This window comes from Tupaia chinensis, unplaced genomic scaffold (assembly GCF_000334495.1).
Source record: "Tupaia chinensis unplaced genomic scaffold, TupChi_1.0 Scaffold000248_2, whole genome shotgun sequence".
Classification (NCBI taxonomy): Eukaryota; Metazoa; Chordata; class Mammalia; order Scandentia; family Tupaiidae; genus Tupaia; species Tupaia belangeri.
The window spans coordinates 2,852,363-2,875,063 of record NW_006159727.1 but is presented as its reverse complement, the minus strand read 5'-3'; the positions used below and the strand labels follow the sequence as shown (position 1 = coordinate 2,875,063).

Sequence of the window (22,701 nt, the reverse complement as noted above, 5' to 3'; positions counted from 1 at the left end):
GTCTGTCAGCAGTCAAACATCAAAAATGAGTCCAACTCTATTATAGGACTTTTAGCAAGTAGAACTGTTTGAGTGTTTCATGTTCTGTGATTCTGCCTGGGACCTAGTACTTCAGTCTGCAAGGGAGCTTAGGACTCTAGGCAAACTGTCTTATTTCCCAGCCGATGACTGAGTCCAATTCCATTCTGTTGTTCTGTGTCTGTAGATCACAATGTGAGTTAATTCAGAGCTGGCTTCCTTGTGGCAAGGTCTGGGACTATGGAAACTTAAAAATAATCTTGCACAATTGTTTAGACTTTCTGACTGTCAGAGCTCCTGTCTATGAAAGTCTTGTGATGATAGCTAATACATGCTTTGTCAGAGTGAAGTTCTCAATGTAAGAATATTTATAAAGTGCCAGCAAATGATTGTGCTCTATGAATGGTCATTGCTAGGGCCAGACATGGTGGTCTCTAGTTAAAGATCATTATGTCTGAACATATTTAAGAGAATAGTTTTAAGTATAAAATAGACCTACTGTAATTATTTAATATTATAAAGTAATAGAAGTGAAGTTTTCTTTGTAGGAGTATTTGTTTTTTACTTTGCTATGAAAACTTCAAATAACCAGAAAAATAAAAAGATTAGCATAATGAGTACAGCAGTACCCCTATGTCAATCTAACAGCTGTGGCTATATTCTCTTCTTTGATTTGTCTATTTTTGTTGCTGAAGTATTTTAAAGTAAATTAATGCTATAATGATATTTTATTCCTTGACATACTAGTTTGCATATTCTAAAAAAGGATATTTTCTATATGGCTGTGAGATTATTATCATATCTAACAAATACAGTGATTCTTTAATATTGTTTAATACCAATCCATATTCAAATTGTGTTAAGGAGTCAAGGGGGTGTTTCATGAGACCTTACATCAAATTTCCTGTCATGGGTCTAAAACTCTTCATCCCCCAATTCACCATGCAATTAATGATTTCTTTCTTCTTCATGAGAAACAGATGAGAGTAGCAAATTGTGACTGGCGTGTATTTCCCAAAAGACAAATCAGGTGCATCACAATAAGGAAAAGAAAAACAATGTTTGCAAAATTCTTTGGATAAGACTCTATTTTGTAATTATGTTTACTTATCTTTAATTACATATTGGGGAAATTTAGCTCATTGAACCTGTCTCGAATGAGATAATAAAGTTCTGGTTGGATGTCATTATTTCTCATAATTTTGCCCCGGAGTGTGTGTTAAGATGGCTTAACACAGAGTTTAATTGTGGCTTGGGGCAGACCCCTCTATGTGTCATGTTCTTCAGGCCAATGGGACCTTCAGTGAGTCAGGGTAGAAGCCATACTTACCTGCTCCGGTATCAGCAATAATCTCACACTGAGTGGAGGGTTAAAACAGTGAGGGTAATGTATTAGTGCTGGTAAGCTTTGTTTTGGGCAGACGATGAAAAAAGTGATAGCGACCCTTTGACTTTTCAGACTCTTGGCTGCTTGAAACCAGCATTTCAATGTTTACTTCATTTTATTTTCAAGCTTTTAAAAATTAAAGTACAATTTATATACAGTGAAATTCTCAGATCTTAAGGGTAAAGTTCAGTCAGTGTTGATGAAAAAACCGATGTAATCCCAAACTCCATCAAGATGTAAAACATTTTGCGACCAGCAGTTAGCGTAATGACTATGTCGCTGGACTCCCATGTAGTCAATGGCGGGTTGAGTCCCAGCCCCGGTGGCTTAAACTCAAGCCGGGCGCGTGTGCGTGCGTGCCCAAGATTCTGAGAGGAGAATGGAGGAGAAGGGATTGTGGTGTGGCCATCCCCCCTGGAGGATGATTTCTCACTTTCTGTCTCTCTGTCTCTCTGGCGAGCACACGCACCCTGTAGCAAAAACCTCTCCAAAAAAAAAAAAAAAGATGTAAAATATTTTCACTATCCCAGAGAATTCCCCTATGTTCTTTCCTGATCAGTCACCCTCTCCAGAAGCATTGGATTTTCTGGACTACATTAGTTTTGTCTAGACCAGAACTTCACATGAATGAAAGTATACAGTGTGTAGCTTCTTTTATTCAGCATATCATTTGTGAGACTAATCCATGTTGTGTGTATTAGTAGTTCATTCCTTTTGATTACTCAGTAGTATTTAATTGTAATCCATGATATTCCATATTCACGCTACTGTTGACTTTTCCATTCTCCTGGGATGAACATCTGTATTTATTTTTAAAGAATCAAAACCAGACATAGCCCTCAAAAGGGAACAGTTCCCCATTATTGCCAGGTCCTGAACAAGAGTGGAGAAATGGGCACATACCTGATGAGAGCCAAATGTTTGTTCACAAAATTTCATGTACTTCCCTTACGTCCTCATTTTGCCTTATCTGGGAACTACCTATGTGAGAGGTGGGAGAGCTTTAAAGATTTTGACTTTTCAGTGGCTACAGTGCCAGTTCCTCATAATTTTGTTTCCTATTTTAATTATTTTTTTCAAACCATCTTTTTTTTTTTTTTCTTTTTCTTTTATTGTAGGCTTTGCACTTCTGGGAGGACACCCTTGTTTTCTTACCACACAAGATATTCATTTGGGTGTAAATGAAAGTCTCAAGGACACAGCCCGGTTTGTAATTTTTTTTTTTCTCTCCAAGGCTTATTTAAGAATCTGATGTACACATTAAAAAAAAAGAAAAGAAAAAAGTCAAGCTTGTCTTTAAATAATGGTTTTCCCTTTCAGTTTCCTATGTACTGTTCTTCATTTTCTGTGTACCTGATGCCCCTTCATCTTCTGGCCACTTTCTATGGGTTGAGATCATTCTTTCTTAGCAGTTTTGTGTAGAGACTTCTGATAAAATGTCAAATGTAGGAAATCTTAGAGATCATCGAGCATGACTCTTAAATTTCACAGTTGAGGAAAGGGACATTCAGTAATATTGACATGTTCAATGACTCATAACTCGTCGGTATCAGAGTAAGTAATGAGATTATCTAAAAATTATTATTAAAAGTATTATTATTTATTTTTTAGGTTTTTGCCACAGGGCATGTGCACTTGCCAGAGAGAGAAAGAAAGAGACAGTGAGAGGGAAAGTGAGAAATAATTCCACAGAGGGGATGACCATGCCACAATCTCTTCTTTTCCATTCTCCTTGTGGGATTTTGGGCAGGTACACATAGATGCCCAGTGTGAGTTTCAGGCCACCTGGTCTAGAATTCGAACTGCGCTCATCCATGTGGGAACCCAGAGCCTTAACCACTACACCACCTGCTGCCCCTATGTTTCAATTTTAATTTTTCAGAGGGCACATGTGCTTGCCATACACAACAGAGAGAAAGAGAGAGGTAGAAGGAGAAAGTAACCCCTAATGGGGCATATTCACATCACAATTCCTTCCCCTCCATTTCTCCATGCCATTAGGATTTTGGGCATATACACACATGCACTCAGTATATTTTTCAAGCCACTAGGTCCAGGACTCAAATTGCATGGTCAGCTGTGTAAGACTGGTTCCCTTAGATGCCAGGCCATAGGCTGGTCCAGAGTAGGTAATAATATTAATAGTTAACATTTATTATGTGCCAGACATTGTTATGACTCATTTAATCTGTATAACAACCCAAACAAATTGGCATAAAGAGATGAAACAACTTAATAAGGGATATACTAGCTGCTATAGTAAAATATCTCAAATGTCAGTGTCTTAACATCGTGTGGATGTTCTTAATTGGTAAGAGGAAAGGACAGATTATTAAATTATGTGGTAATTCAGGGACTCAGGCTGAGATTAGGTCTGCCAAATTAAACATATGGCTTCCAAAGTTACCATGGGTATCAATATCTAGCCAGTACCTGGAAGAAGAGAGCACGGAGAAAATATATGTGCTTTGAAGTTATCTTGTCAGGGAAGTGGCACAAGGACTTTTACTGACATTCCACTGGCAAATACTGGTAGCTCACCCCTTAGATGAAAGGAGACATGGCAAAAGGCTCTTACCCACTATATTAAAGTGAAAGATGCAAACACAAGCCTTCTAACTCCCCATGCAGTGCTCTAACCATTATATTATGTCTGACTTGAAAATCCAGGGTAAATAGCTTTGTTAAATAGCTTGCTCTCAATAGAGACAGCTATTTTTTTTTTCTGAAAATGATATGCCATAAAGCAGTTTCTTGCAGACACCATCCCATCTGCTTTTTATGGAAACTACCTTAGTATATGCTAACAAATTTACCTCATTTGACTTCCTGATGAGATTTTACAAAATTCCTCTTTAAATGTTTTAGTTATGTTATTTAAGATTGGACAATGACCGTACTAAGGAAAAGTGTGATTATCTTCTGGATGCTAGAGACAAAAATAAATAAATGAACGCAAATGAATTTTTCTTCCAAATATGCTGTCACTGACTGAGATTGTATTTATCTAATAATTCTGCTTCCACAAAAGTAAAATGTGCTTTATTCAAAACAAATATTACAAGCAAATATTAAAAGCTAGAGATACATCAAGGAAAGAAGTTTCAGTGGGAATCCCCCAAAGAGGACCAGGTGAATGTATAGTGTGTGAACAAGTGTTTAGAAAGAGTCCAACTAGAGGAACAACTGAACATCCAAGAAAGAGTTGAGGAATGCAGAGATTGGCAGCCAGAAAAAGTTCAGGCCCCAGAAATTAGTGAAGGTGGTAGGACTCCAAATGTAAGAGACAAATAGCCAAGCATGGGTCGAGAGCTGAGGATGAATATAAGCATGCTGCTTTTTGTGCTTGTTCTCCACACAAGTCCTACCCTAAGTTTTTCCCCCCAGCAAAATTATCTATTTATTTATTTATTTTTCTTCTGTTTCTTTTATTTCTTTTTACATTTTTGCACAAATATTTACTTTATATATCAAAAACTTTTGTTCATACTTCATAGTTCTTGACAGTTAATAAACAACTTTCAAAATTTCAAAATACTGAATTTTAAAGGTAATGTGCAAAATATTTCTTAGTTAGAGAAGCTCTACCTGGAGCCCTACATATATCCAAAGAAAAATGATCTGTTGGGAACCAGCAGTTAGCGTAATGGCTATGTCGCTAGACTCCCACATAGTCGACCGCGGTTCACGTCCCAGACCCAGTGGCTTAAAACTCACGCTGGGCGCGTGTACATGCGTGCCCAAGATCCCGCGAGGAGAATGGAGGAGAAGGGATTGCGGCGTGACCATCCCCCCTGGGGGGTGATTTCTCGCTTTCTGTCTCTATGTCTCTCTGGCGAGCGCATGTATCCTATAGCGAAAACCTCTCCAAAAAAAAGGAAAGGAAAAAATGATCTGTTCATAAATTGCAACATGATTGAGACTTTTTGACAAATTACTGCATAATTACAGTAACTCCATTGCTACATGAACGTGTAGGTCCATAAATTTGTATCCATAATTCCTTTTAATCATTTCATCTTATCTAAAAAAAGTGAATGAACGTAATAGCTACCCCTTAAAAGGTATCTCCTATGAACCTCTTGGGCTATTATCTCTAAATCTTTGTAAAAATCTTGCAAAGTAAGTATAATTGGCCAAGTTTTATAGATAAGGAAATTGTGGCTCAAGGAAGTAATGGATCGTAGAAGCTCACTGAGTCAGGATTTCAGCCTAAGCTGTCTTCACTATCCTCTGATACTTCTACTTTTTTTTTTTATTCTCCTATTTAGCCCATGAGAGAGGCAGTGAAATAAGTTATGGAAAGCATTGGCTTCTGTGCCAAAGGGTCCCCAGGTCCACTCTGAGATCTGATGATTCACTAAGATGACTTGGAGTCCTCAGCATATAATCGTACTCATCATGGTTATGATTTATTATGCCAAAAGTATACCAAGCACAATCAACAAAAGAAAAGGCACATTGACAAAGTCTGGGGGAAACTAGATACAAGCTCCCAGAATTTCTCTCCTAGTGGAGTCACAAAGAATATGCTTAATTTCCTTAGTAATGAGTTGTGACAATGTGTGTGAAGTATTAACAACAAAAGAAGCTTGTTAGAGACTCAGTGCCCAGGGTTTTTATTGGAGGCTGGTTACATTGGCACGCTTTGTCTGCCATGTACCCAAATTCTAGACTCCCAAAAGGAAATCAGGTGTTACCTTTAATCATATTGTCTATATAAATATTTTAAGCATAGTGAACCACACTCTCAGCCCTGGGAGTAAAGACTCCTCAAATTGGAGATCCCAGATGTTATCCAAAAGTCAGTTTCACAAACAGACATTTCAAAAGGATGGCAGTCAGGTTGGCTATGTTAACTTTCCTCTGCATGGGTTAGAAATCAGGAAACTTGAAATCTAATCCCAGTTTTGCCACTTACCTAGTCTGTAACCTTTATAGTTGAAAATTTCCCTAAATCTTAGTTTCCCTTTCAACAAAACAAAGAATTTCTAATCCTTGAGGTTCACTTTATACTCTCAAATGCATGCAAATATATTAGACATACAGTGGTCGGGTTTTTTGTTGTTGTTGTTTTTTTTTTTGCTTTTTTTCCTTTTGTTTTTCTCCTTGATTGCCAGCAGGTGCTTGCACTTGCCAAATTGAGAGAGAGAGAGAGAGAGAAAGAGAGAGAGAGAGAGCAAGCATCATACAACAAGGCATGGTCATGCCTCAGTCCCTCCCTTTCCATTTCTCCATCCTGTCAGGATTCTGGGTATGCACACACATGTACCCAGTGTGTTTCTTAGGCTGCCAGGGCTGGGATTCCAACCACAATTAGCCATGTGACATCCAGCACCCTATGCACAGCATCCAATTGCTGCACTATGGGGCCAGACCTAAAATGGTAGTTTTTAAACAGAGTTGTATCCTAATGTATGGGAAGATACATAGTAATTTGAATTAGGGTGGAAAAAGAAGGTAGAGAGGTTAATTTTAGGGGTTCTTTTTTTTGAGAGATTTTTGCTAAAGTGCATATGTGCTCACTGGAGAGACAGAGAGAGACAGAAAGCAAGAAATCACTCCCTGTGGGGTTGGCCATGCTGCAATCCCTTCTCCTCCATTATCCTCTCTGGATTTTGGGCACACATGCACACTCACCCAGAGTGAGTTTTAATCTGCTGAGTCCAGAAATCAAACCACGATTGACTACATGGGAGTCCAGCAACATAACCATTAAGCCATCTACTGGTCCTGAAGGATTCTAAAACCGATTAGGTCATTGGAAAAGTCATAACATGTTTTTCTGGTTTTCTATGCAAAAATGTGTCATGACTTCCCTGACAATCCAATAGTTTGGGAATTATTTGGGGGAACTTATTAAAATGAATTTAGGTCCCTATCCTCAGAAATTCTAATTCTGGAGATTAAGGTTCCCAGATGCTATCTAGGAATCTACATTTAAACAAACTTCCTGAGTCATTTTTTTTTTTTTGGAGAGATTTTCACTGTAGGGCGCGTGCGCTCGCCAGACAGACAGAGAGAGACATAGAGACAGAAAGCGAGAAATCACCCCCCAGGGGGGATGGTCACGCCGCAATCCCTTCTCCTCCATTCTCCTCTCGGGATCTTGGGCACGCACGCACACGCGCCTGGCGTGAGTTTTAAGCCACCGGGTCCGGGACACGAACCACGGTCGACTACGTGGGAATCCAGCGACATAGCCATTACGCTAACTGCTGGTTCCCTTCCTGAGTCATTTTGATGTAAGGGTGACTAGACCTTTGAAAGACCCTGAGTTAGGAGGTATACGAAACCTGGGCTATTGTTCTATGAATCTAGGCCAGTGCAGTAGTGGAGGAATGGAAAAGAAGGGATGACTAGTAAAAGGTTTTATATGATTTCATGATAATTGACTATGAAGGGCGAATAGATAGTGCAGGTAAAATTATTCCATATTTGTTACTCTTCAATATATATGATAAAATTAACAGCTAGAGAACTATAAGCTCAGTTGTAAAAAAAAAAAAAAAAAAAAAAGCAATGAGCTCCAAAGTCTCAGTGTGAGAGAATTTCAAAAGGATGAACTTTGAGGGTCAGTATAGTCATGGTGAGGCAGGAAAAAATTCTCAGAGTACAAAAGAATAAAAAGAGTATAACATTAGATGAGGTTAAGGTGGGATATGGGGGGTGTCAGTAAAAGGGATGGAGTAGCTACTGTGGAAATCTGATTTTCTTCTGTGTACCTCATTACTGCTTAATCTACCAAAATACCTGACAAACACGATATGCTGAAACTCAGAAATTCAATAAACCCAAATTGAAGAAGGCAAGAGAAATCCACTGCCTTCCACTCAAGCAATTGAACAGGAGAAGCAGGGAAGGGAATCTTAATGACATCTGCCTAGCTGACAGGCACCTTACAGACTTTAGCAATTGCCTTCTTTGCTTTTTGTAGTTTAACTTTTTAAAAAGCAAAGGGATTTGGATGATGTTTAAATGACTGGCCCTTTCAAATCAAGAGAATAGTGCACACCTGACATTGATTAGCAATGTTGCTTCTCTATCTACTTATCTAGCTGCTTTGGGAGCCTAGTAGAATAAAAATTGAGTGTGTGTTGGTAAAGGAAGCTGAGGAAATTTGGTGAATGTAGCAACAGAATGGTGGTGGGGGGGAGCATAACTAGGCCAGTCTCTCCTGAAAGCTGTTAAATGCAATATCCAAAGTGTCATTTATTTGTTTAATGATTTAATTATTTATTTATGTATTCAAGAATAGTTACTGAATGCCTCATTTTTCTTCCAGACATTGTTTCAGCACTGTTAATAAATTGTTGATCAAGTCAAATGAGGTACTTGTTGGAGTGGAAATACAGTCTAAAGCAAGGAGGTTTTTACTAAAATAAAGCATGAATGGAAAAGCAAACTGAGATAAGTGCTGTGATGAAGCTAGGGCAGAGGCTGCCTTAGATGGGTGATTGAGGAAGGCCTTTCTAAGGAGGTAGTAATTGAGAACTCAATGAAAAGACAGAGCCAGATTTGGAAAGCTGTTAGAAGAATATCACAGACAAAGAACTGATAGTTCAAAGGCCTGGGACAACAAGCTAGATGTATTCAGGAACAGAAGGAAAGCAAGCAATGTTCTAAAATCTGCAAACAAACATATTTTAAATCTGAATTTTAAGAAGTGTACCCTTATGAGTTGGTCCTCATTCACTCACCCACTAAAGGAAGGAAAAATAAAATCAAATCAGGAAGGAAAAATAAAACCCAAAAACACATTCAAAATAAAATGTATTATATTGCAGATCTGTAAAACTTATTCATCTTGCGTAACTGAAACTTTATGCCTATTGAACAATAATTCCCATTTTCCCTCTCCTCTAGCCCCTGGAAACCACAATTCTCTCTGCTTCTATGAATTTGAGTATTGTGGAACTATGCATTTGTTCTTCTGTGACTGACTTGTTTAACTTAGCATAATATCCTCTAAGTTTAATCATATGTTCACACACAGTAGCATTTCCTTCTTTTTAAGGCTGATAACCCATTGTATTTATAAACCACATTTTCCTTATTCATTCATCTGTTGGTGGATATTTATTTAGGTTGTTTCCATATCTTGGTTGTTGTGAATAAAGGTGCAAGGAACATGAAAGTACAAATATCTCTTCAAATTCCTGATTTCATTTTTTTAATACATACCAGAAATGGTATTGTCAAATCATTTGGTAATTCAATGTTCAATTTTTGAGGTACTTCCATACTATTTTTCCTAGTGACTGCACCATTTCACATTCCTAACAGCAATGCACAAGGTTTATAATTTCTCTACATACTTACCAACCTTATCATTTTTCTATAATAGCCATCCTACAGATGTGAGGTGATGAGGTGATATCTCAATGTTGTTTTAATTTGCATTTCCCTGATGACTGGTGATGCTGAGCACCTTTTCATACACCTTTTAGCAATTTTTGCATCTCTTTTGTAGAAATGTGTACTCAAGTTCTTGCCCATTTTTAAATTGGATTTTTTTTTTTTTTTAGTTATTCAGTTGTAGGAGTTCTTTATACATTTCGGGTATTATTAATCCCTTATCAGATATATATCTTCTTCTATTTTATAGGTTACCTTTTTAATCAGTTTTTTTGATGTGCTGAAGCTTTTTAGATTTCATGTTAAATATTCTTACCACCATAAAAAAGTTTACATTTAGAGTTAAAAAAAGATTTAAATAACTAGTTTGTGGGACCAGCAGATGGCATGGTAGTTGAGGTGCTGGCCTCCCACATGGCCAGCCATGATTTGAATACTAGACCTGGTGGCTTGCTTTCTCATATTTTCTTTCTTTCTTTCTCTCTCTCTCTCTCTTTCTCTCTCTCTCTCATCTATCTCTGGTCAAATGAAAAATAATAATAATAATAAATTTAAATAAAATAAATTTAAAAACTAGTTTGTAATAAACAACTTTATCATAGGAGATTTCACAATTAAAAAGATGAAAATGTATTATCTTTTCTCCTTGATTTTAATAATAAAACCTACTCACTGCTCAAAATAGTGCAGGTGAATTCTTTTAAGCTAAGTCTGAGCTGAATATAGTATAATCTGAAAGTAATTGATGGGAAACATTGAGATGGAGCTGTCTACTAGTAATTTGGAGAAGCTGGTATGTTCGGGGTCCCCAACACTGCCCCAAGGGTTGATGATTCTTTTGGATGACTCACAGGGCTCAACATACAGTTATACTCATGGCTGAGATTCGTTAAAGCAAAACAATACAAAGCAAAATCAGCAAAGAGAAAACACCACATGGAATGAAACCAGGCACACAATTCTAAGAATCCTTTCCCAGTGGAGTCACACTGGATGCACTAAATCCCTCCCAAGGTTTTTACTGGGGGCTGTCACATAAGTACCTTCTACCTAGCATGAACCTAAAGTACAGACTCTCAGGAGGAAATCAGGTATTCATTAAATTTGCTTCAGATTTGAGAATATTTTTCAGATTTTTGTCAGTTCTGCAGTGTTGTGTTACTGGGGTGTAGAGCTAGATATTCTTCTTTTTCCCTTGCTTTGGACTTTTCCTTTTAGATATGCCACCAGAAATGATACTGTAGCATGACTCAGATCACTGATTTTTTGGAAGTTTAAAATTAGATGGAGCTTAGCAACAGCAGTGAGACATTATCACTCCAGTTTCAAGGCTTTCTGTTTCTTCCATAATGACAGCTGTTCATGTCTAATGCTTTGAATGCACTATTGAAAGGTGCTTAATAGTTTCACAGTTATTTTCACTTTAATACAGTTCTTAGTAATGTGGTTTCAGGAACCATGCGTGTGAAGGGCTCCATATAAAACCAAATAATGTAACATATTCTGCTCTAATTACTTTCCCAATAGATATAATTTACTTATGGTAGTGATTGCTAAAGTATATTCTGTTAATGTAAAACTAGTAGAAAGGAAAATCAGCATAAATCACTGCATTAGATCTGTTAACATAACAAATTACCACAGATTTAGTGGCTTAAAACAACAGAAATTTATTCTCTCTGGAGGCTAGAAGTCCAAACTCGGTGTGTCGGTAGGACCACAATTCCCTTTCTGGTGACTTCCAACAATTCTTGTCCTGACTTGACTTGTAGCTGCAACCCCCAAACTCTTCCTCTGTCTTCACCTGGGCTTCCTCTCTATGCATCTCTATGTATCCTCTCTTCTTTTTTTTTTTTTTTTTTTTTAATTTTTGAGGCTTGCAAAGAGGCCTTTATATCTAACTCAAAGTATACACTATCACATTTGTTCTCCTTTACTAAAATAGTTCAGATCAACGTCTTTACCACACTGTCAAAAAGTTCTATTTCTCCCTCCCCCCAATCAAAGTGGTTCAATAGAAGGTAGAAACGGCCTGGGATATGTATCCTCTCTTCTTATAGAGACACTCATCATTGGATTCAGGACCTACCCTGCTGCAATATAACTTCACCTCAACTAATTACATCTGAAAATACCCTACTTCCAAATAAGATCACATTCTGAGTTTTTAGGTGGATATGAATCTCAGCAGGACACCATTCAACCCTCTAACCACATACCCGCATGCCTCTGTAGGAATGTGGAAAAGTGGTCAATTATTGTCATTCTAATACAAATAATGGAAGTTATTGAGGGATTTTTGGATGAGACACAGTCTTTAAGAGCAGTGAACCATTGTCATATTGAAAGAAACATTGAAATAGCTGCCATTAAGCTGTTATTACTGTTATAAAGTATTTATATCAATGATATTAAGACCAAGAAAGGCAAAATCTCTTATATTTATTGGTAAAATGTTTTTAAATATTAAGAAATATGTACCTAATTAGGTACTAATAAATTAATACCTAATGGAAAATGTGATATTTCCATGAATCTTTATAGATGATAACAAAAATGTAGCAGGTATGACAATTGTACATCCTTGAGTAGTGACAAAAAACAGTTTCTCACAGTATACATTTATTCTCTTAGATACAGTGTGCTATAGTGTAAAGAGTAGGAGCTTTGAAATAGGATCAAGCTAGAATTTAATTCATAGCTTTACCACATAGTGGCCATTATGGTTTGTGTCAGTTGCTTCTGAGTGTCAGCTTCCTCAGTTGCAAAATGAAGATATTAATACTTAATCCTCAGCGAGTTATGTGAGGATAAGTGAGACTGTGCTTGCAAAGGATAGACATACAGAAGAAATTCAAGTAATGTTGGTTGGTTGAGTGAAGTTATAGTCTAACCCAATCTCAGAGCAAGCTTAATTCTGACCATTTCTGTGGTTTCCTAGACATCTTACACGGACTCCACACTAAACTCCCTATAGCACATCTTGAGGAAGCCAGTCAGAATGCCATTATGACCTACTCATCTTTCTCTGAGGTCTTCAAACTTGGGATTCAACATCTAAACCCAGTCTGACCATTATAGTATCCTTCATTAATAAATTAAATATGGCAGTATTCAACATATCTGGTTTCTTTCAAAACATCCCATGTGAGAAGATCCCATCTGGGTTTGATGAAAGTATTGTCTTGTTTCTTCATCATTCTTATATTAATGTCACTGCAATGATAACCTGGGTAGAGATTCCAGAAGGTTGGAATATTCTTTCTCTTGTTTGGAGGTAGTCAGAGAGTTTAATCCTAGACTAATTTAGGATGTGTGTAGAGCCTATGTCTCCACTAAGGCCTTGACCCACTTTAATAAAAAGTAAAAATAGGAAATATCTATTTGAGAAACATCATTCTCAATGGTATTATTATGCAAAACCCAAAACTCTTTCCACTATTTTCCAGCCAGCTATTCAACTGATAGTTGTTACTGACAACAAACTAGAGTTTAGAGGGTACACAGTCTGATTTAAGGCAGGGTTGGGACAAAAGGGAGAATGAAAGACAGGTCCCTATGACAATAAAATTCCAGTTTGCCTTTGGCTTTTGTGACATATTCCCCATGTCCCAATATTTTAAGAATGACTCAACCCCTAGGTGCATCAGGGTTGTTATGTGACTGTCCTTCTCATCAGAATCCACATTTTCTCTAAAGATCTGGGGACCAGCAGATGGCGTCATTGTTATGTCACTGAACTTCCATGTAGTCTACAATGGTTTGAGTCCCAGACCCAGTGCCTTGAAACTCACTCTTGGAGCGTGTGCATGTGTGCCCAAAATCCCAAAAGGAGAATGGAAGAGAAGGGATTGTAGCATGGTCATCCCGCCCCTCAGGGGTGATTTTTCACTTTCTGTCTCTGTCTCTTCAGCAAGCACACATACCCTAAAGCAAAAATCTCTCAAAAAACAAACCAAATAAAGAAAGAAAGGAAAAGGATCTGGGTCAGCACACTAGTAGTTTTTGTTTGTTTGTTTGTTTGTTCACCCATCTACACAGACTCTGCACCAGGCCTTCCTGTGACATGAGGGACTTTATTGTGATTTTGTTTTGTTTTTCTTTGTTTGGGCTTTCACGATGTTTTGGTTAATTCCTAAAAAAAGTTTTGATCTTAGACCAAAGGAAAAATATTAAAGAATAACAGAGACTTAGGGTTGGAGAGGATTTATTTGAATGAACCATTCTTTTAATGACTTCTCTATACCACTTCTTTATGGTTATTGAGCCCTGCATGAAAATATCCAGTATGAGGACACTCTTTACATACTGAGCTATTTTGTTCCATTTTTATGTGGTCTGACTGTTCTGACCAAGAGTTTGTATAATCAGAGAGTATCTTCTAAATTGAGTTGAAATTAGTCTTGCTATGACTCTTCTCAATGTTCTTCTATTTTTTAGTCTCTTTATAAACTAATAGGTTTTAATATATTTGAAGATTTCAGTTCATTACAGTTATCATTCTTACTGATGCTCAAATTGCCCCATATTTAACCAATATGATCTGTGTTCAGGTTAGGTCATTTTGACCTAACTCCATTAGTCTTTGATAACACCCTTGCTTTTGGTATTATGAGATAACCTCAGGCTCATCTTGTACATTTCTTTACAAGGCCAAGAATCAGCCATTGTTCTAGCCCTAGTTCATTTTCAATTACTTTCAAAATCTTGTTTGTGAGAAATTTCTTTTTTGAATAGTACCTCTTTTTTTCCTGATTATTACAGTAATATTCCCTTTGATAGAAAATTCTAAAAGAGGTAAAAAATATAGATAGAACCACTAATGCCACTATTATCCAGAAATAATCAATGTTAACATGTTATCTCCTGAACCATCTTTCCATTTACAATCCCATGCCATGTCTCTCCTTTATCTAGTAGGAAAAGAGATGTGGGGGGTGGGGAGGGGAGAATAGGCTACCTTTTAAACACTTAAGCAAAAGAAGTTGAATAAATATTTTTATTAGTTGTTTTCATTTTAAAAAATCCTAATATTGGTTATTAAACGTTCAGGGCATACTTCTATATGTGGGAAACTTTACATTTGGGTGATTTGGATTTTCAAAAAGCTTTTTGCTACTATTGTTGGCAGATGTCTAAGATTGTCTGCAAAGCTGCAGGAATTCACCAGAAGGCAAGCAGGACTTTATATATTCAATGGACCTGAAAAGAGACCAAAATGAAAAGTCATTACAGAACCAGAGAGTATTTTTAACTTGTCAGCGTTTCATCTATATCATGTATAATAAAGCTCTTACAATGTTTAAAACTGGGGTTTTAAATTGATGGAAAGCTATATAAAGCCCAGATTACCATTAATGTGCCTGTAAGTCCATCTTTAGTTATAGGTTTGTCATTGTTTCCAGTGAAAAGATTTTTTTTTTTATTTTTCAAAGACCTTTAGCAGCCTGGAAGAATAAGAATAGTGGCTTCTCCCTGATTTATAGCACTTTAAGCATGAAGTAGGAACCAGTGTCATTGACAGAATAATATGAACTAATTATCTAGTTAAGTGTCTTGAATATCTTTTTTCCCTGGAGTGATTTCAGTGTGAAAACAACAGGGAACTGCTTTACCTCTCCCTACACATCAGTGGATTCTATTTTACCTCTGACTTCTGGGGCTGAAGGAGGAATAAAAACGGCATTTTCTATTAAGCTTTGTCACGCTCCCTTATGCCCATAGATGCTTTAATGTCCAAGGGGTGTTTTGTGTCTATTGGAATATTTCCTATTCTTTTTCTTTTGTTTATAGCCCAATATATTAACTTTTTGAATTGAGCAAATCTTTAGCATTATTTATTTATTATTTCTTTTTTAAAAAGTTTACTTGTTTCTTCCATCAGTCAGAGAGACAGAGAAAGAGAGAGATAGCATCCCCTAATAGGGAGATCAGGGAGGTCCCCCAGATATGAACCCAGAACCTTCACAAATGTGTCAGCCTTGCAGAGTGTCACATTTTACTGCTTCACCACTGTCTGCACTGTCTGGCCCAACCCTTTCTTTAAAAAAAAAAAAAAGTGGTTTTTTTTGTTTTTGTTTTTTTTTAATGTGCCATAGGGTATGTTAGCTCACTGGAGACATAGGGAGAATGAGAGAGAAAGTGAGAAAGCACCCTCAGCAGAGATGGCCACACCACGATCCTTTCTCCTCTATTCTTCTCTCAGGATTTTGGGCACACATGTATACACACTCGACATGTTTTTCAAGCCGCTGGCCTCAAGACTTGAACCATTGGATGGACCATGTGTGATCTAGCTACCTTATCCACAGTGCTACCTTAACCACTGGCTGGCCCTTTTAAAAAAATTTTGACACTTAACAATTGTACATTTTTATGACTTAAAATATTATGTTTTTTCTAAATATAATCTATCAAACATTCTTCTAAATCACTGGTTCTCAAAGCATAGCAGCAGTGTAGCTTGAGAGCATTTTAGAAATGCACATTTTTGGGCCTCAGCCAAGACCTACTGAATCAGAAACACAACCGTGTTTTAATAAACCCTCCTGATTCTGATACATGTTCATATTTTCATTGTTTAAATATTTACATGTTACTTATGCAACCGATATACCAAATGCATATTAGGTGAACAAAACAAGTCTCCTCAAACATTTAAATATTGATTGCAAACTCGATCACATGTCTTTAAACGTTTAATTTAATCACAAATCTAGCGTTTTAGATTTCACTAAATGCTCTAAACATTTTACAAAGAAAAAAAATACATGTAAAATACCACATTGATGACAGAGCCGATTAATATTAGAGTCATGACTTTCCCAATGACCCAATATTTTGACAACAAAGCTGGTCACAATGCTATTAGTATCATAGATTTAATTTTCTTATTATTGAAACTTTTAGTTTTACTCTTGCATGATCTTGTGATTTTATTTTTTTATTTTATTATTATTATTTATGCATTCAATTGTTATACATCATTTAAAGATTGTAAAGAGACTTTACCCAACATGATATATGCTACACAGCAGGCAAGTTGAGAATACTATATACAACATCATCAACAGGCAACAAACCATATCTGTGTCCCACAAAGGTCTTCTCCATTTTTTTCCCAAATTTCCCTTCCTGGACTCTTCCCCTCTCCCACTCTCCTTTTACTTTGTTCCCAGTGTCCATAACAATTTTCAATGATCTTATGTCCTCCAGTCTTTCAGTCTCTACCACAGAGTGTAGACAGTATATGTTAAGTGGAGACATACAATGTCTCTGTTTCATAGCCTGACTTGCTTCACTCAGCAATAAATCTTCCATGTTCATCTACTTCCTATCAAATGCCAGGGTCTTGTTTTTTTATGGCTGAATAGTATTCCATGGAGTATATGTGCCACATGCTTTCAATCTAGTCATCTGTTTGTGGACATTTGGGTTCCATGTTTTAGCAATCGTAAATAATGCTGCAATAAATAGAGTCGTGCAAGTGCTTTTACAACTGAGCATTCTCTTGTCCTTTGGGTAGATACCCAGGACTGGAATTGCTGGATCATATGGTAGTTCTATTTGAAGGTCTTTGAGGAACCTCCATATTGTTCCCCACAGTGGCTGGACCAATTTACCTTCCCACCAACAATATAAGAGAGTTCTCCTTTCACCATATCCCCGCCAACACTTATCATTTTTTTTGTTTGTTTGTTTGGTTTTTAATCTTCACCATTCTGACTGGAGTTAGGTAGTATCTCATTGTGATTTTGATCTGCATCTCCCTTATGATGAGGGGATCTTGTGATTTAAACTTCTATACATTGCTGGCTTGTGAGGAATTCTTCAGGAGAGTATTTTTATACCTTCTTGGGGTTTATGTAATTTTACCATACTAGAAAGGAAAAAATAATCACCTTAGGAAGCCAGTTTTGCAGGTTAAGAGGAATGAATGCTAACCACTTAATTTTTGCTGGTTAACAAGAACTGGTTGGTAAATTCAAGGTGAATTAAACTCAAGCTTCTGGCCACCAGGCTAAATATTCTTTTATCAGAGAGTATAGCCAGGTCCAAGCTTGTACCACTTGCTACACAACAGGAAATACATTGAGAGAGAAGGTGTCTGAACAAGGAAAGCAACTTTATTCAGGAAGCCAGCAAACCAAGATAATGGACTTGTCCTAAAGAACCATCTTGGGAAAAAGCAGAATGAAGGCTGCTTTTCTGTTAGATGAAGAAGGAACAGGACAAAGTGAGGTCAAGAAGTGACTGGTTACTACAGACTTCTGGACACGTGGAAGGCTGTGGAATTTCTCTATTCTTGATCTGTTGACCTGTGTTGATGTGAGTCTGGTCACAGTGCTCCTGAAATCGTAGTAGAAAGACAAGCTTGACATATGTCAGAATACATTCTGTTGATGTCAGAAAGTCTTCCATCATCTGATTTAATGTCAGAGAGTTTTCCATCATCTGGGTTCTGTTCTGTTAAGTTGTCTTTGAAGATGAATTATCTTATTCTAGGAGAAGGACTCAAAACATACACAAAAACGTTTGATCATAGTGCTCAACATTTAATGTACGCTGGGGGCTAGGCTATCATGGCTAAGTTACTGATATACATGTGACTATTTAAAGTAAAAACATAGACTAAAAGTTGGACATCTAAGAGCTAATTAAGAAAGGAGTTGCTCAGTTAACCATTTAGGGTCAGTACCAATTATTTTCACTTTATCATGAGATCTACATTGGTTTACTACTGTTGCAAATGACCTCACTTAATGGCTTAAAACAATACAAATTTCTAGGACAATTTGGCTTGCAAATTATGTTAGTTCATTATGGTTTATGCAGATTAAGAATAATATCTACGTTGGGAACCAGCAGTTAGCATAATGGCTATGTCGCTGGACTCCCACGTAGTCGACCGCAGTTCGTGTCCCGGACCCGGTGGCTTAAAACTCATTAAAACTCACGCCGGGCGCGTGTGCATGCGTGCCCAAGATCCCGAGAGGAGAATGGAGGAGAAGGGATTGCGGCGTGACCATCCCCCCTGGGGGGTGATTTCTCGCTTTCTGTCTCTATGTCTCTCTCTGTCTGTCTGGCGAGCACACGCGCCCTACAGTGAAAATCTCTCCAGAAAAAAAAAAAGAATAATATCTACGTTTAACGAGCAGATGTATAACAAAACCTCAGGAAAGATCTATCTGTATCTATACAGTTATAAATACTTTCCTATTTATTTAAATAAATGAATTCAAATATGCATACTGGGACAGCTTCATGGTGCGGAGGTAATGCACTGCTCAAGGGAAGCCAGGTCCCACATGGTGACCGTGGTTCAGATCTCTGGTCTGGTCAGCCTGAAATACATGAGGCACATGCTTGAGTGACCACGCTCCGAAGGACTGGAGGACTGGAAGAAGGGCAATGTGATGTGACCAACCTTTGTGGATGGTGCCCTACTCATTCTCTCTCTCTCTCATGGGTGCATACATGTGCTCTGTTATGAATTTTTTTAAAAAAGAAAAGTATTCTACATGGTAATATTTACTCTTTTTAATTTTTTGTACACTTTCTTTATATTCTTTTATTTTTTAAGAGGATTTTTTTTTGCCTTAGGGCATGAACATTCACTGGGAAGAAAGAGAGATACAGTGAGAGAGAAAATAAGAAATCACCCCCCAGGGGGTATGGCCATGCTGCAATTCCTTCTCCATTCTCCTCCCAGGATCTTGAGCATGCACACATATACAGCCAGCCTGATTTTCAAGCCACCGGATCTGGGACTCAAACAGCAGTTGGGCTACATAGGAGTCCAGTGACGTAACAACTAGACCATCTCCTGGTCCCTATATTAGCTTTTTTCTTATAAGCATCATGGCCTTTTATAAGCACAACTTGTTTCATTTAACAAGTTTTATTACAGTGAATGATCATAGATTGATAAATGGGAGCTCTTTTAAGTGATTCTTTTTCCCTTTAGCAGTACCCGTGCCATTTATAAAATCACTCTTGCTTCCTGACGACAGGTTGTTACAGACATGTTCTGATTTTATCTCACCAAGAACATAGAATTGATTATCTTTTAGTGATTTCTGGTCCTTTTTTTTTAAAAAAAAAATAAACAATAGTAAAGACCAAAATCTTAACACTTACAAGTGTTAAGTGCTGCTGTTAAGTGCTACTCCTCATGGTGACTTCTTCTGTAAGACTGTAAGATCTCATTCTTTTTAGTATAGCATATGATGTTATCTTTTACTTTTCTTGTAGTATGGGATTTGAGCAACTACTACTCTACATTGCTTCAGTGTGTCACTCAGCAGCTACATAGCCTACTCTCCTCTCACCTCTTCTCTCCATATTTCTAAGACAGTGGTTCTCAGCTTAGTCTTCATATTGGATTAACTCAGAGAGCTTTAAAAATATTAATGTGGATACCAACTATAACTTCTCATTTAACTTTCCAAAGTGCAGAATATGGCATTAGGGTTTTGTAAAGCTTATAGGCAATACTAACGTGCAGCTGAGGTAGAGAACCTCTGCTCTAGGAGGTGCTGAGCAACTGCAGTAAAGCCAACTAGACATGCTTCCATGAAGTTAGACACTGTAGAGGCTCCAGAGATACCAACTTGACATTATAAACAGAGCAAGTAAATGGCTGCTTTGCTTTAGGAGTCATTGGGATGGGTCCTGTTCAAGAGAGAATCACAACTGTGTTTTTTCCATCTTTTTCAAAAACTGATATCTTTCAAAGGCTTTGATTTCTTCATTTGTAACCCTAACATTTCTCTCTTTCACCTTCATCTTTTCTCACTATTTCTTACCCTTTCTATAATTACTCCAAGGTTTTAAAAGGCCTTGATTTCTTCATAGCAGCTGTGTGGCCTGGTGGTTAAAGAGGAAAGATCCTGTATGGTCAACAGTGTAGTTCAAATTCTGGCCCTGGCACCTTGAGGAACACTCTAGTTGCATGTGCATGTGTGCCTCAAATCACAACAGGATTAGGAGAGGGAGGAGAAAGGATGCAGCATGACTGTGCCCCATGGTGGGTGCTTTCCCCCTTCTCCCTCTGTCTGTCTCTCTCTGGTGAGCTCACACAGCCTCTTATTTTTGAGGTTAAGGTAATATGTACATGATACACATTAAATACAGCAAAATACAACAGTACATTGTAAAGTTTATGAAAAACATAAGAGGTTGGAAGTCCATGGTCCTAGCTCCGTAAAATAATTTGAGATGCTCAATGTAATGTTATTCCACATTTTTTATGCTATCTGTATTTTCTTTAGGGAGTCATGCTTACTTAAAGAAGCCTAATGTATGACTTCTAAGGTCAACTAGTACTCTGCCTCTCTCTTTCATGAAGGCTTAAGTATCATAAAATTAACCAATTCTTGTGAAACAGGAAATATATAGTTTATTATAATTATAGACCTAATTGGGGTAGCTACCTCCCTCTAGATTAACTTTCCTATGATAGAGTTAGAAGCCTGCATTCATTCTTTTTTTTTCTGGTAATTTTTTTATTACACTTTGTAATTGACATTTAATAGTTGTACATATCCATGGGGTACAGTGTGGTTTTTCTATACATGACTACAATGTGTATGATCAAATTGAGACAACATATTAACTGTCTCATTTATCATTACATTGTATTATGTACATGTAAAATATTCTCTTCTGGCTATTTTGAAATATACATTGAATTGTCACCAACAACTGTTCCTCTACTGTCCTATAGTACTCCAGAACTCTTTTCACTGACCTACTTGCACTCTTATATCTGTTAACCAAGTTCTCCCTACCTTCCCTTTCTTTGAAATTCTGTCCTTCGCATCTTTTTTGGTGATTAAAATGTCTTTCTTTTTATTAAATCAGGGTAATAACCTATTTATTTGCTTGTTCCTCATATTCCTTAATTTGTTACACTAGTCCATTATTACATTTCTAATAGAAATATCTGAGAATGTGCGATTTATAAGGAAATAGAGGTTTGTTGACTCATGATTATGGTCGTAGGGAAGTCCAAAGGCGTGAGACTGACACAAGCTAGCCTATAGCATGTTCAGAAGAAGCACACAGGATGGTGGGCACACATAGAAAGAGAGAGCTACAGCAGCTCTGTCTTTTATAACAACCAGTTCTCATGAGAATGAACACTTTCTTCTCATGAGAACGAACTCTTTCTTTATTCTTTTCTTTTTTTTTTTGAGAAGTTTTTGCTATAGGGTGTGTACACACTCACCAGAAAGACAGAGAGAGACAGAGAGACAGAAAGCAAGAAATCACCCCCCAGGGGTGATCCCTTCTCCTCCGTTCTCCTCTCAGGATCTTGGACACGTATGCACACGTGCCTGGAGTGAATTTTTTTTTTATTATTCTAATTATTTTTTAAAACAGTCAATCACTATTTCTCAGTTTGCTTGTAAAAATACTTTGCCCATCATGAAATACTTCTCAGATCAATCCAGTTGAGAATACTATACAAGCCACCAGGTCCAGGACTTGAACCACAGTTGACTATGTGGGAGTCCAGTGATGTAGCCATTACACCATCTGCTGGTCCCACACCTTCTCAAGAGAGCTAGAACTTACTGGGTTTCTTGAGACATCATTAATCTATTCACAAGAGTGGTGCGTCCATGATAAAATTGCCATGATCCAGTCATCCACTAGGCCTCATCACCTCCCAACGTCAAGCCCGAAACATGAAACTTTGGGGGGAAAAAACCATTGTCCAAACCATAACATCTGGTAAACAAAGAATTAATTGGGAATCTTATGTTGATTTCCATATTTTTTTTGGAAATTTTGCTAATTCCTGAAAATCTGGGAACCATAGGTATGTGAAATCTATGAAAATTTGAATATGAAAGTATTGTTATAAATGTGTGGCTTTTTTTTTTTTTTGACAGAGAATTTTTGCTATAGGGTGCATCGGAAAGTCAAGG

General features: G+C 37.3%; 1 protein-coding gene across 1 annotated transcript in view; it reads left to right on the top strand.

The window, feature by feature from the left end:
* The window catches only part of OTC (ornithine transcarbamylase), a 92,816-nt gene that overhangs the window by 37,950 nt on the left and 32,165 nt on the right, over nt 1-22,701 (top strand). The window contains exon 4 of the mRNA XM_006148889.3: nt 2,524-2,611. Within this exon, the coding sequence (XP_006148951.1) occupies nt 2,524-2,611 (88 nt within the window). The remainder of the gene's footprint in view (nt 1-2,523; nt 2,612-22,701) is intronic.